Source organism: Natrix helvetica (genome assembly GCF_964273705.1).
Source record: "Natrix helvetica genome assembly, chromosome: 1".
NCBI lineage: Eukaryota > Metazoa > Chordata > Lepidosauria > Squamata > Natricidae > Natrix > Natrix helvetica.
The window spans coordinates 260,072,556-260,088,046 of record NC_138548.1 but is presented as its reverse complement, the minus strand read 5'-3'; the positions used below and the strand labels follow the sequence as shown (position 1 = coordinate 260,088,046).

Here is a 15,491-nt window from a genome sequence, read left to right as displayed (position 1 = left end):
TTCGGGGAAGTCTAATTAGTTCTGAGGTGCAGGAGGTGGCGAGTGTGGTCGCCTAATGGCTGCTGCTGTGTTGCAATATTTTCGGGGGAGGGCTTATTTTAGTGCATGTACTCAAAAGCCCAATTGGGCTTATTATCCGGGGAGGTATTATTTTCCAGAAAACAAGGTACGTACACTGTATATCCCTTTATATGGAATAGAGGTCTATTTCGTAAAATTAACGTCACATCTCAACTTAAAATCAAACAGGTTTTGATTTGGACATCCTTGCTTGATGTTTATAATGTATTTCTAAATTGATAATTATCCTTGCAGATCATACTAAAACTGCTTTGCATGTTAGTTATATTGAAATTTAATTGGAAAAATAGTCTTATTCCAATAAATTATTTTTCCTTGTAAGATTATATATGCAGCGAGGATCAAATGCAGAGATTGATTTAGAAAATGAATTGTTGTATAATAGCTACAAATGAGGCAGATTCGTCTATTTGATATTTCTTTTGCAGCCTCTGACATACTATAAAGTTAGCCTTTCAAAAGTAGGGCCCTCCAGGAGTGCTGGAATTTAAATTTCCAGAACCCTCTCTCAGTGTGTCCTTGGCTTCTTTTTAAATTAATAAGTCTGATGAAAATTTGTGAAGGCCTATCACTCTCTCATTTTGGTTTTATATATATTCACAATTACATAATCAGCGAGTTGATTAGATTCTATAGATGAAATAGCTCACTCTTCTCTGATTTTTCGTAACAGCTCTGTGAGGCACTAAGAGAGTGCAGGTGGCCCAAAATCACCCATTGGCCTTCTGTGGTGGGAGCCACATACACACAAACTTTTAGTAAAACTCTCTCTCTGGTCTCTGTTTCCTTTTTACCAGTTCCCTTTCTCCCATGTGATTCTTGAATTTTCATAGCAATATTTCATTTACACCTCATTGTATAACTTATCCCATGTGGTTCAACAACATTCACACTGTATAATTGGTGTTAGGTACCATTGAGGATTAAGTCACCTTCCCTTTGATTACAGTTATTTAGAACATCCAGAGTTTTCCTTCTTTGTTGTGACTAATGTAGGCATATATCCAATCTATCTATCAATATTTACAGTCTCCTGTATTGCCAGGTATTTTTTTCTTTCACTCTTCTCTTTATCATTGCCTCTCATGAGCAATAGTACTATTGTAGGGTTTTTGTACTAAATCGATATTGATAGTCTTGGAAATACTTTTTAGGTAATAAAGATGTACTTGGAAGAGAGGAGTCTTTTATTTTTTTAAATGATATACAATAGTACTAAAAGGGTTTTTTTTAAACAAAAGACAATATAAACTAAACTCAGAAAGGAAAAGAAAGCATAGAAAGTACAAGAAAAGAGGGGGGAAGAAGAGGAAAAGAAATGACTTCTGATATTCATCGCAATACAAATTTAGTAATTCTTCATCCCTTATAAGACTACATGCAAGTTTCTCATCTTCCTAGAAACCATCCCTTATACATATGAAAATCCACAAATTGTTAACATTCCAGAATTTTGGTGTCAGCAAAATTCCATAAAGGGTTCCCAGAATTTTATAAGAATCCTGATGGCTCAGTGGTTAGAATGCAGTATTGCAGGCAAACTTTGCCCACAGCCTGGAATTCTATCCTGATGGGGTTCAAGGTTGACTCAGCCTTCTGTCCTTCCAAGGTCCGTAAAATGAGGGCCTAGATTGTTGGGGTCAATATGCTGACATTATAAACCACCCAGAGAGTGCTATAAAGCACTGTGGGGTGGTAGATAACTGTAAATGCTATTACTATTATAGAAATGTGTCTGTAATTAGAGCAGTGGAACATGTACAAGAAAATTAAGATATCACATTCTATATTTATCATCATTACTGTTAGTTCCATTAAAAAAGTGGTTTTTTGAATTATAGTGGAAGCCTGGCACTCAGACAGATTGGCCATCAACAGGAACATAGACATAAACAAAATCTACATACCATTCAAAAGAGACAATCGAACAGCCGAAAAGCAACTAAAAAGACCAAAACACCTGCTTAGCAGCAATCAACACCCAGATGAGCAGAGATTAACTCCAAGATTAAGATTACACCAACAATCAAGAAACAAACAGTAATCCAATCAAGGAACTGTCAAACAAGCTAACAGTAAGCAGCCCAATCAAGGAACCACCAAGATCACTCCACCAACACTGATAGGGCAGGCCTCTAGTATGTAAAATGAGAGCAAACTCTGTTCCCTTCTAGGACTGATGACATTATCTAGTTTGAAAATGAAATGTCTGCAAGAAAACAAGCTCAGAGAGCACCAAACACCCCACAGTTCAACCCTGAGCCACAGATATTCTCTTCTTTTGGGTATATCTTAGATTTCAAGAATGAAATGGAAAACATCCTGAGACTCAAAAACAAAGACATAAGAAAAATAAATTCAAGTTGGGAAACTAATTGCTGTTAAACCCTACAAAATCAAAACATTTTAAAACTTTTTCAACTTTTATTACAATTTTGACAATATAGTCTTGTTCCTTATACATCCTATTCATGTGGTCAACAGAAGTCAAGAGTGATTTGAATGCACAGAAACAGCTACTTTGTATTGCATAATTTCTCAGAGTGTCTCAGATTCAAAGAACACACACATTCTTAAATTCCCCAAGAATTGCCTGAAATGCATCCCTTGGTTAATATATGTGGCACTTTTTTCAGTGAAACCTGCTACTTAATTCCACAATATTTTGCATTTGTTGTTTTTTGAAATATTGATCTTAATTCCTACCATATTGCCACTCATATATCTTCATATTATATCAAATTTCCAGGATAATCAAGTTTCAGATTCGTTACTTTCCCATAGTTAATATCTGAAAAGTAATCATGGTGAGAAAAATTATAGGGCTAAGTTTATACATCTTATAAAAAGAACTGTGATTCATGAAGCCTTGTTCAATAATACATTGACTAAATGTCATGACATCACAAAAATCTATGCACAGTGGCATAGCGTGGGGGGTGCAGGGGGGGCCGGCCGCACCGGGCGCAACATCTGGGGGGGCGCCCTCGCCCTCGCAGCTCTCTGCTGTTGACTTGCATGTATTTCAAGGCTGAATTTGAATTGAATGAAGCCAAGGAACGCTTCCCACGTTTAATACAAAAGAGACGCGAGCAGGTCTTCCCCGGGGTCGAGAGCACGAAAGAGGGCCAAAGTTTTCTAATGCAGATCTGGGTCTCTTGAAGACTGCTGGGCAGGGCGAGGGACATTAATAACGTGATACGTTTAAATTAGAGCAAGTGAAGACCTTGGGCGGCTTTCCTTTTCCTATTTTCCCAGAACCGAGGGAAGAAAATGATTCTGCTTCGGGCCTATAGAGGGCGCTGCGAGCTTTGCTAAGGAGGACGGCTGCTTCAGAGCTCCCTTCATGTCCCGAGTCCAGTGGCGTAGCGTGGGTTGCCACGGGTTAGGGGGCGCAAATTACTTGCCTTGCCCCGGGTGCTGACAACCCACGCTACTCCACTGTCTATGCATATTTTAAAATATGGTTGTGTACATCTTGTTTTAGCTCTTTCAGGTTAATTAATGGTTAAATTGTGAGCTGTAAATTTTTTCTGGCTTAAAATTCTTATCTTTCAGGCTTATTCTCTAGTAGACCGTGAGGTTGGATACTGCCAAGGTAGTGCATTCATCGTGGGACTACTACTCATGCAGGTTTGTGCTACTTAACATTAGAAATCTCAAGGAGCAGGTGGCCGTCATGGTGAGGAGGCTCTTTCTGTAACTGCAAATTGTGCCCCAGTTACGCCAATTCCTGGACCAATGTGTCCTCTTCACCCATGCCCTCATCATCTCCAGTTTGGGCTACTGTAATGTGCTCTATATGGAGCTGCCCTTGAAGAGTCTATGGAAACTCCGGTTGGTTCAAAATTCAGTGGCCTGCTTATGTCGGCACAAGTCAAGACTTACACATTTATCACATCTTTCATGGGAGCTACATTGGTTACTTATTTTCTTCTGGGTATAATTCATGGTGCTGGTTGTCACCTTTAACTAGGACCACGTTATTGGTAGGATTGCTTCCTCAGCTACATCCACCAAGCCCATCAGAGTGGGAAGGCAAGTATATTGGGATTCCCAACTATTAGGAAAGTTTATTTAGTGAGACAGGGGAAAGGGCCTTCTCTATGATGGCTCTCTCCCATTTCCCTCAATATAAGATTGGCTGTTACCTTAATTTTTCTGGAAGGCCATAGTTCTGTTTGTCAACCTGAGCTCCCCCCCCCCCTTTAATACAGTCAAGGTGGCTGTGTGATTGATGCTGCTGGGAATTGAGAGGGATTTATGAGTTGTAAAATTTCAATGTTGTATGCCACCCAGAGTCGCCTTAGATCAGTTGGGGAGTGAGGAAGGAAGACTAGGAATGTTTAGATCAGTTCATTGTCTCATAAAATATTACAGGTCTGTAGTCTGTAATTTATTTTTATGCATTTTTAAAAATTAATCCCACATTTCTTTCAGAAACTCAGAGCAGAATACCTAATCACACGCTCCTCCACTTAGTCCCCAACTACCTTGCAAAGGCTGGGGAGTAACTGGCCCAATATCACCTGCTCAGTTTCTGTGGCTAAAAGTGGATGATTTGGGTTCTCATCTAGTTTCTCAAACTATAATTTTAGCATGAATTTATTATTTAAAAATAGGGACCAAGCTTAATTCTGGTTTTATATAGAAAGAAATTTTTGTCAGTATAAACTTACTTAAAAGCTTTTCATTATTCAAAAAGTTTGCTTAGAAGCAGGTCCCTAAGTACTCTGTTTTTCAGGGAATTTAAATAGGCAATCTCTATAGATCATATTCTGCTCACATTGCACATTTAATATATGCTATTTTAATAAACTGTTGAGGCCAAGCTGGTTCAATTTTATATGTGTGTTTCACACTTATTTTTACTGGCTTGAAATGAAATAGGGCAGCAGCTTATTCTATCCTTTAGAAGTGGTTGCTTGGTTTGTTCTGCAGCCTTGTTTTGAAAGGAAGGCTTTCGACCTTCCCTCACAGTGAAATGCCATTTTGAAGATTACAGATTCTTGATAGTCAGTTTGTAGTAGGGGGCACCTATTTTTTTCCAGTCTATACTAGAAAAAGTATAACATAGAATGAATTGTAATATAATTGCTGGCATTTATTCGGAAATTAATGGATTTGTGTCTGGCTTAGGAGCTGGATTTTCAGGACATCTTATCAATAAATTGGGAACTACAAAAACGTCCCTGATAAAGGCATTGGGAAGACATTTTACTACAGTTACCAAGAAACTGTGTGGTTATGTATTCATGTAGTCATCAAGCTAGAGGGGTTAGGTGCTCAAAACTAAGAGAAAAAAGCCAAGTGTCCTTGTAGAAAATTATTCTGCTGTGTTTTGGATGTGTATCTTTTTCAAGGACAGCATGAAAAAAAGACATAAAACCACAATATATGGTATAAACATTGCAGTGTTGTATATGCAATAAATAGGTCAAATCAGTCGCTTGATTTTAATACAATGGCTTAAAAGCATTGCATTGATTGAAATGAGTTATTATTACATTATTATATAACCTGAATGTAGCATTAGTAAAAATATTGCAAAAACAGTCACATATATTGCTTCCTTAATCTCCATCCTATTTAAGACATGGTTGTGTTCCTTAAGTTCCAATGTATATTTATGCTTATTATTTTCAAAACCATTCATATTAAGTAATCATATTGTTTTAAAACAGTTTTCTTGGGTTATTATATATTGGAGCTGAACAATGGAGGCAACTGTTTTGTTGGTTTTGATACACTGCTTTCTTTTAAAGCAGAAATCCCCAACCTTTGTGACTTGGCAGCCCAGCTTGGAGGGGGAGAGGGGAACTGGGCCATGCAAGTGCACAAACAGCCCTTGCACAAGTGGTGGGCCAGCATGCACATGCGCAGCTCAACTTGTACAAGCAGCGGGCCGGCATGCTTTGTACGAGTGCCTACCAGCCAGCCATATGCTCTCCATCCAGCCACTCAGGCCTAATTCCAAATAGGCCAAGTCTGGTTGTAGGCCACATCCCAGGGGTTGGGAACCCCTGTTTCAAAAAAAATAGCACAGACCCAGTTAAAGAACCCTTGTGTGAAAAACCTCTGTTTTATTATTAATTATTTTTTGAGAATTTGAATTATTAAAGTTTTTTCTTTGTGTTTTATTTTGTCTTTTATTTACTTCCCTTTTTAAAAATGGAATTCATAATTAGTAAGACAAATCTAGGCTTTGAGTGCGCCATACTGAACAGAATGTTTTTGTCCTTCATTAAGTTACTCATGCACATGCACTGTCTGCTTCTAGATGCCGGAAGAGGAAGCCTTCTGTGTATTTGTACGGCTGATGCAAGAGTATAGACTACGGGAATTATTCAAACCCACTATGGCCGAGTTAGGACTTTGTATCTATCAGTTTGAATACATGCTGCAGGTAAAGAAATGACCAAATATTGGATTTTAAATATGCACTACTTTATTTTAGATGAATTCCTAAAACCCATCAGAAGTCTGAAGTACCAGAGCTTATTAGCTTAGCAAATAATTAGGAATGTTTGCTGCTGAATCTATTATTTAACTTTGAGAATTCTGCTGAGAAATCTCTTAATGCCTGTGTAGTAATTAATGTTAACTGGAGTTTTTTCATATTTTTAAGACTTAAGTTTTATGTTTCTGTCAGGAACAACTACCTGAGCTGAATATCCACTTCCGCTCCCAAAGCTTTCTCACCTCTATGTATGCATCATCTTGGTTTCTTACACTCTTCCTCACTACTTTTCCTCTACCTGTGGCCACACGAGTATTTGACATCTTCATGTATGAGGTAAAATCTGCAATTAAAAATACAGAAGGGGAAGAAATTGAGTGGTCTGCATAACTGATTTGATAGTTAAAATTTTCACAGGAAAAATAGGATATGAGGGCAACAGCTTTCTTCTCTTGCTGTACACTGGCAATACAACTTTTTTTTTACTTCTAGTGGGGGCAGGGTGGGGCAGACAATCATAGGTAGTAGTCATTGCTATTCTTATTGTCCATGGATCCATCTATTTCCAAAAATTATATTTGAATAAATAGTTCAGGTTGATTTGTCACAGTATGTTCTAGCAATATTGTGAGTTCTAGTTATGCCTTATGTATGAAACCAGCTTGGTGAGATATAAATAAATAAATATTTGCTTCTGTAAATTTATTTTAGAATTATTGTTATAACTTGATTAAAGGAGAAACGGGACATTTTAAATGGTGTGTGCAAGTGGATAGTTGAGCCGGGGGGGGGGGGGGGACTAAAGCATTAAATTCCCTTCACATAGGAAGGACTGTGTGACCTTTATTGTAAACCAAAGGAAATTCAATTACAGGTGGAGTCTATCTAAATTCTGTAACGTCTTTTAGGGATTGGAAATAATTTTCCGTGTAGGAATGGCTCTTCTGCAATTCAACCAAGCTGAACTCATGCAACTGGACATGGAAGGGATGTCGCAGGTCAGTTCTATCATGCATTGTGGGACTAGAAGAAAGATTGTTCAGTATTGATACAACAAACTTTCAGCTGTCCGCAATTCCATATTTAGGCTTGTACGAATGAAGAGATTTACAGGATTGAGGATAGTTTGAGATAAAAAACTGATTTCAGTAATATACTAAATGTAAGCCTTTTAGAACCACGGTTCCAAAGTGTAAAAACTCAAGTCAGTTTTCAGAGAAGAAAAACTTAAAAGACCCCAAGACCTGGCTGTTTTCTGAACTGATGTTCATTGTTGTTGCATGTGATGAGGCAGAATTAGCTGTTTTAATATCTGGCTAAAAAGAGCTAGAAAGTAGTTTCAGAACTACAGCCTGAGGCATCCAGAATGACCAGAGCAAGAGAGGTGGAGAAGCAATGACTCATCTGCCCTCTGTCTGTATGTTTTATTCTTCCTTCTATTTAGAAAAAGTCTCATGTCTTTTCCATCTTTTTGTGGCAGTATATCAATATGCCAAATATTAAGAATATCCATTAACTGCCTAAAAACCTGTAATCTTTGACTTAGGGGTACAGTTAGGACTGGAATTTATGTAATAAGTTGTGGTGATCATAAAATGAGTCACCATGCAATCAAACCTGATTCTACTACCATTTTTACCATGGTTGTTAAGTCAAACCAGCTTTCCCAATTGATATTTTTTGTCGGAAACCAGCTAGGAAGGTCACAAATCACAATAATTTGACAGCAGGATGATGTAACTGGTCGTAAATGTGAGCCAGGGCCAAATGCCCAAATTCTAATCACATGACCATGGAGGTGATGTGATGATTGTAAGTATGAGGACAGGTTGTAAATCAGGTGTTTTTTTCTGAGGCCATCATAACTTTGAACAGTCATTAAATGAACAATTGCAAGTCAAGGATTATCCTACCACGTTTCCCTGAAAATAAAACAGGGTCATTTTTTCCTTATCGGGGGGAGGCTTATTGTTTTTGGGGTTGCAGGAGGTAGCGAGCGTGGTCACCTCACGGCTGCTGTGTTGCGCTGTTGCGACTGTAACACAGCTGTTTGCCCCTGAGGATGTGCCCACATCCTCTGATCCTCTCGCCAGGCTCTTCTGGAGCCTGCTTGCAAGAGAGCAACTGCCTGGAAACCCCCTCTCCAATGTCATTCACTGACCGAGCGGTATCTCAAAGGTGCCAAGCTATGCGAGTGCCTATCCCCCCCCCCGGCTCTCGTGGCTTGACACCTTCGGGATACCGCTGAGTCGGTGAATGGCGCTCTGCCTGGCTGGAGGGGGAGGGTTGTCCAATGGGCTTATTTTTGCTGGAGGGAGTATATTTTTGCTCACCCCAAAAATCTGGCATGGCCTTATTTTCAGGACATGTCATATTTTTGGGGAAACATGGTAGATACCAGGCAGTGATTCCTGAAAATCATATGGATATAGGTCCACCGAGTTGAAGATAGGGAGAAAGCTCCTTTTGATAGTTTCAACATTAGTTATCAAATATAGTGTTTCTCCATTGCCTTTCGTACGCTGACATCAGAGCTTAGTTCATGCACTGTGCCAAGCCATAATTCAATTTGTGTGGCTTTAACCTAGTCTTTTTCCCCCCCCAAAAAAATTCAGTCACATCTTTCACCAATCAGTTAAAACAAGCCATGGCTTAGAATGAGGTATGTTTATAGTCTCCCTGTAGTAGTACTCTTGCTACAACGACAAAAATGTATCTTGGCTACATTAGGAGTCCATGGGAGTAGTATGTGGTCAAGGTATCTTTCAAAGATCTATACACTCCATCTGCTAAGAGCAGCTTCATAGGATTCCTGGCTCCTAACTACTTTTTGCTGCCCAGCGATGATCTACTGGTCAGTGAAAAGCATGAGACTCTCTAATACTCAGTGGGCAGATCCAAGCCTCTGGTGAATGAAATCAAGTATGAGAAGGAATATTCCAACAAAATACATGTATCTGTTTTTCACACACACACTGCACCCTCTCATTTATATCCCACTGTAATCATATATAAGTTCTTTGTAACTGATAATAATAATTAAAAGAACAGTAATAAATCAAAATGAATATATAAAAAGCCCAACAGCTCAAATAAACAAACCTACATTTCACAAAACATCTGGTGTCAGCCCTTAAGTGCACTTCTCATGGGAAGTGCATCCAGAGGCCCTGTCCACCTAGAGAACATGTCTCTTCCCCACCTACCCACCCACCTCGCCATAACCTCCCCAAAATGGTGGGATGACAAACTGCCTCTCTTAATGTGATCAAAGGGTTTTGGAGGATTCCAGTGGGATTACACATATTCCATATGTGTATGTAAAAAATAGATGTAAGGGTGATTGTATAGTGAATATGCTGTCATTCTGCTAATATAAACAGATATTGGGTCTACATCCTTTAAAATAGTTCTAAAGAATTGACAGAATATTTGAAATACATGTGAGTATTTCCTTTTCTTGAAATGAAACAGATGTGTTTCTCCAGCTATAAAAAATAGCTCACTACTTGGGTGGAAAGTATTTGAGAGTAAGGTGAGAGGTTACCCAATGGCAAATATTACGGACTGGCTTTTGCATATGTACCATATTTTTCAGAATATAAGATGCACCTTAGTTTTGGGGGAGGAAAATGGGGGAGGGGCAGGATTCTGCCTACGAGGTATTCCTCTGATTAGCATCCTTAGTCTGGTCAGCTTCAGCACATAAGTTTGCTTGTTGGGGATAAAAACAGCTTTTAAAGCATAGCTGATCATCGGAGATAGAACAATGAGAAAAGCAGGCAAAGCATGGAAGATCACTTCACTCATTAGGGCTGAAAAAAAGCTTCGAAAAAGCTACATTTGGAGTATAAGACGCACCCAAATTTTCAGCCTCTTTTTTTTGGGGGGGGGGGGAGAAGTGTGTCTTATACTCTGAAAAATATGGTATTTCCCTACTCAGCTAAGTGAGTAGGCTGCAAATACAGATGAAGCTTTGCTTGCTTGCCTGCTGCTCACCTCCAGCAGTGCAGCCTGGTTCCTAAGAGGCCATGAACCAGTATCAATCTGTCCCCCAGGAATTGGGGATCCCTGAGCTAGACGACTGGTAACTTACAAAGTTGAACAAGTACATTTCAAAACTCCAGGCCCATAACTGCAAAACATTTCCATTTGTGATATTGCCACATGGGTTTGTTTCAGTGATGGTTTCCATTTTTTTTATTACCGGTTCACTCATGTGCGCGCAACACTTCTGCACATGCGCAGAAGCATCCGGGTGGGTGGGCGGAGCCTCCCGCTGCTGCCACTACCGGTTTGCCCGATCCGGGCCTAACCGGCAGAAACCCACCTCTGGTTGGTTTGTGCTCAACAGGTGAAAACTTTGAGCTAAATCTAGTTTGTATATATCAGATTGAATCTCTATGGGAAAGCTTTTCTTCAAAAATATTGAATTACTTCGAACAAGTATAATACTTCTAAGATACCTTCCTTCCCTACAATATTGTATATTTATTTTTTAATTATACAACTCAATAAACTGACTGTGAAAAAAAAATGTTTTATTCATTGCAACATAGAATTAGAGATTGAAGAAAAAACTGAAATCTAATTAAGCTATTTCTCCCTAATTTATGAAATTGGAATTTTGAAAATTTCTACATTGTATGAAGAATTATATAGGCAGAGAAAAGATTTATGTTTTATATTGCATTAATAGCTGAAATTATCTTCATATAAATAAATTCTAATTTGTATGATTAAAAACACTGCATTCTATCAGGGTCTGACTGCATAAGCTAATGAACACCGTATTACACAACGTAGACGTGTTCTATCCAGGTATTAGCAATATACTAGACGTTTTCCTTGAAGCTGGGAGTTATCCTATAGGCATGATTTAAGATTGTAATTGGTAAAAAGCTTTGTTCTGAAATGTCTTGTTCACTGTGCGTGTTTGCTCATGTAAGCATCCGGATTTAGAATATTTTAATGAGCTATAATAAATGTGGTCAGTAATACCTCTATACCTATTCTATTCTAAAAACTGCCTTATCATGGTGTTAGACTTTAATTTTAATTCACAATCATTAAATATTTGAATTCAGTGCATTCAATTTTAGTTTAATGCAAATGGGCCATGTTTGGAAGAATATTTTCACAAGAAGCATTCCAGAGATTAACCATCCCTCTGTTGTCCAATGTAATCAACTGAGAAAGATCCTGTAATCCTGGATTTACAACCACAATTGAGCCCAAGATTTATCTTGCCAAGCAAGGCAGTTGTTATGTGAGTTTTGCTTCATTTTATGACCTTTACCACAATTATTAAGCAATTATTAGTGAATCATGCAATTATTAAGTGAATTTGGCTTCCCTCACTGACTTTTCTTGTAGGAAGTTGGCTGGGAAAATTACAAATGATGATTACATGACCCCAGAACAATGCAACTGTCATAACTACATGTCAGTTGCTAAGATTCCAAATTTTGTTCACCAACTGCAGCAGTTGTAAGTGTGAAAATAGGTCATAAGAGATGTTGTAACTTCTTTATTAAATGAATGGGTTGTAAGTTGAGGATTACCTGTCCAATAAAAATGTCAGAAATTACATTTGATGATAAGACCGTATGATCTCGATGCATATTCATTTGAGAATTGTCTACTGCAGTATTTTCAGAAGGTGATTCCTCATCAGTTTGATAGCTGTCCTGATAAGCTGATCTTTAAGGCCTATCAAGTCAAATACAACCCTAAGAAAATGAAACGGTATGTTTTCAGTTTTTATTCCTCACACATAGCTTAAATATTAAAGAATACAGGATTTAGGCAAAATCCATGTGGTTGACCAGTACACAATGTTCATGTTTCAGGTCAAAATATACAAGAGAATATAGTTATCCTTTCTATCTTTACGCGTTTCCCTGAACAAAAACTGAACATCAAATGTGTTTGGAAAAATATGCTGAATCTGCAGTTTTTGTGGTGACTTTCTAAATAAAAGTGATAATCTTAAAATGGAGGTTATTAGAAAATGGGCATTTTTCCACTCATTACCATACTTTTTCGGTCACCATATTATGTTTGATGCAGAATGAACCCTATTCTCTGTTTTCTAGACTGGAGAAAGAGTATACTGCAATCAAAAACCGGGAAATGGAAGAACAGATTGAAATCAAGGTAAGACCCCTCTTTGTCTATGTCTTGCAATACTGTAATCAAAATGAAGGGTTGGTGTAATGTGTAATACTTAGTGTTATCAGAAAAATAATCTTTCTTAAATAATTCTCAGGTCACATTATTTCCTCTTCGTATCATCCTGGACATCTTGATTAGTAGCTTTGTTATTTATAGTGGGCATGTATTTTAAGCATTCGACTTATTTCTGTTGGGGTAATATGTGTGAAATTAAAGAATTCCCTTTTTTGAACTTTAGATCCATCAATCTGGATGTGGCGTGACTTTTCCTCTTCTAGTTATTTATGACGCTTGGCTTTAGTTCAGGAGTCAAGATTTCAGCATAACATTTTGATATGCTGGTTTTCACTTGACAAAAGCTCATGCTCACACACAGAGCACATGCTGATTCTAATCTTGCTTGCAGAGGCTCCGTACTGAGAATCGCCTTCTGAAACAGCGAATTGAAACCCTGGAGAAGGTGAGAAGTGTACCCAGCCGCATGAGAATCCACTTCCTCCGCTTCCAGACTAGCTTGGCCACCAAAAATGAGGCCTTACACAGCTCTCTGTCTCAATTGACTGTAGACAATACACAGAATGCCAGCCATTAGTCTTTGTGCATCCTCTCAGGGACTACCCTGCACATGTATTTCTGGAATCATTCTTAATGTAAGCACCCAAGGGAGTATTTCTCACCCTATCACTACTGGAAATAATTAAAAAGTGATCTTCTGTCAGGATTCCTTAAGATTAAAAAAAAACCTAATCTGTAAAGTTGTTAGATGTAGTTTCTCTGCCAATCTAAAAAAACTTTGATCAAAATGGTGAAATGGACCCAAAGTAATTTATTTCTCTTGTGGTTGATAATGACTGTTTTTCAGCCGTCTTGTGCCATATTCTTACACTGATCTTGTTTTTGTGTTTAAATATTAAACGCTTTCATGAAAAATGTAAAAACTCCTTGGAAGTCTTTTATTGTAGCATAAATACTCTTTAATAGTTAACTTGAGGGCATCTTGGTTAATTGCCCAACAAAGGCATAACCACCTAAATGTGTCCTTGCTACTGAGGCTTCTTTGAATTTCTGGACAAAGGAAGTGTGACTTCTGAAATGCAATGAGATCCTTGTCCATTGGTGAAGTAGGCAAATTATGAATCCTGATAGTTCTTGCAGTGTTGGGTAAAAATTAATATTTGAAGCTGCTTCTGAGAGTTATCTGTCATTCCTTATGCACATGAACATTCTTATGATCTGCATGATGGAAATGACATGCTGCAAATTTAAGACAATTCTGGAAGTTCCTTTTCTTGGGGTCTTTTGGGCTCTTTATCTTTTTTTCCCTCTGTGCTTGTGTGACCCTGCTGTTGTATCTTTTTTCTTTTCTTCATCTTTCCTTCCTTGGATCTCCCTCTTCTGGGTCTGTAGGAGAGTGCTGCCTTGGCAGATAGATTGATCCAGGTACAGTAAACTATTTTTTTTTTAAATTTTCAACTCTCCTTTTAGTTTTCCATTTCATTTCACTTGAAAAATAGTGTCTGCAACATTTAATGTTATTGGTAGCTCGCATTTAATAAAATTCAGACTAACAATTCTATTTTGGTTGTTTAATTTTCTGCAATATTATGCAGCTGTTTTTTATATACAAAACAGCTGATTTTGAAATGTTGACTTACACATCACTATATATTTTAGCATAAGGTTAATTAATTATGCTGCTTATATACCAGCCAATATTTTTGGCTCAGGTCAGTTTAAATATTTTATGCTGGCAAATTATGGCAAACCTGCTTGGTGAAATATTTGTTTTAGTATTAAATAGACAGTTCAAATCTCTGAATTGTCCTGCTCTCTGAATTATAATTGGGGATTATGGATACATACATGTGCAGGAAAAAGAATGCTGCTGGGGTACCTTTCCCTGTGAAAATCACTATAGAAAGGGGAAAAAAATCATTCTTAGGTTTGCCTCTAAACAAGTTTAATTTCTTATACTGGCACTTCCACATTTTTACATCAGTTCTACCATTAGAAACTCATTCTACATCATCAGTATGAATATCATCTTTTTAATTCAGCATAGACCAGCAAGGAAAACCAAGGCACTATTAAAACTGTGTAGCTACATCATGGGAATTGTTGGAAGATGTCAAAGTGTCCCAGTGGGGCTGAAAACTCTAATCTGCAATGTCTGTTTTATATTCTAAGCATGAATTTTCTTTTAAAACACTACAAAGAACTTTAAACATTTCTAAATTTTATGGGGGAGATTATGCCCTTTATGGAAGATTGCAAAAAGTAAGACTGGGTACATAATACGCTTTCCTCCTCCTATTTTCCCTCTCAACAAGAACCCTGTGAGATTAGTTGGGCTGAGAGAGCGATTGGCTCAAAATCACCCAGATGACTTTTATACTTAAGGCGGGACTAGAACTCATAGCCTCCTGATTTCTAGGCCTGCAGTTTAATGACTACACCAAATTGATATTTATGCTTAAAAAGGTAGGTTTTTTTAAATGGAAAAAATATATTGTGGGAATGGCCTTGGCAATTTGCTAAAAGACCTGTGACTTTCTGGTGCCATCCAATGCTTGCAACCACTACTTTTCTTAAAAAGGTACTGCAACAATAACAAGTAGGAAGATGAAGGCGTAGTCCTTCCCATCAGTCTCAATTGCCTGGAAATTCTGCCACGATCTGTGATTACATTAGAATGGGGGAAAGGAATTTGCCATTTGGAATTTCATGTGCTACTTATATACACTGAATTACATGCTTCTGTGTGTAGGATAGA

The 15,491-nt window shown here is 37.9% G+C and overlaps 1 protein-coding gene across 5 annotated transcripts in view; it reads left to right on the top strand.

Annotated features, from left to right (window-relative positions):
* The window catches only part of EVI5L (ecotropic viral integration site 5 like), a 60,905-nt gene that overhangs the window by 26,910 nt on the left and 18,504 nt on the right, over positions 1–15,491 (top strand). For 3 of the 5 annotated variants that reach the window (XM_081966949.1, XM_081966948.1, XM_081966950.1), the window contains exons 5-12: positions 3,640–3,714; positions 6,362–6,487; positions 6,734–6,877; positions 7,450–7,539; positions 12,192–12,289; positions 12,640–12,700; positions 13,125–13,178; positions 14,126–14,158. In XM_081966949.1, coding sequence (XP_081823075.1) covers positions 3,640–3,714; positions 6,362–6,487; positions 6,734–6,877; positions 7,450–7,539; positions 12,192–12,289; positions 12,640–12,700; positions 13,125–13,178; positions 14,126–14,158 — 681 coding nt within the window. The remainder of the gene's footprint in view (positions 1–3,639; positions 3,715–6,361; positions 6,488–6,733; positions 6,878–7,449; positions 7,540–12,191; positions 12,290–12,639; positions 12,701–13,124; positions 13,179–14,125; positions 14,159–15,491) is intronic. The other 2 variants (XM_081966951.1, XM_081966952.1) reach the window with 2 other exon arrangements.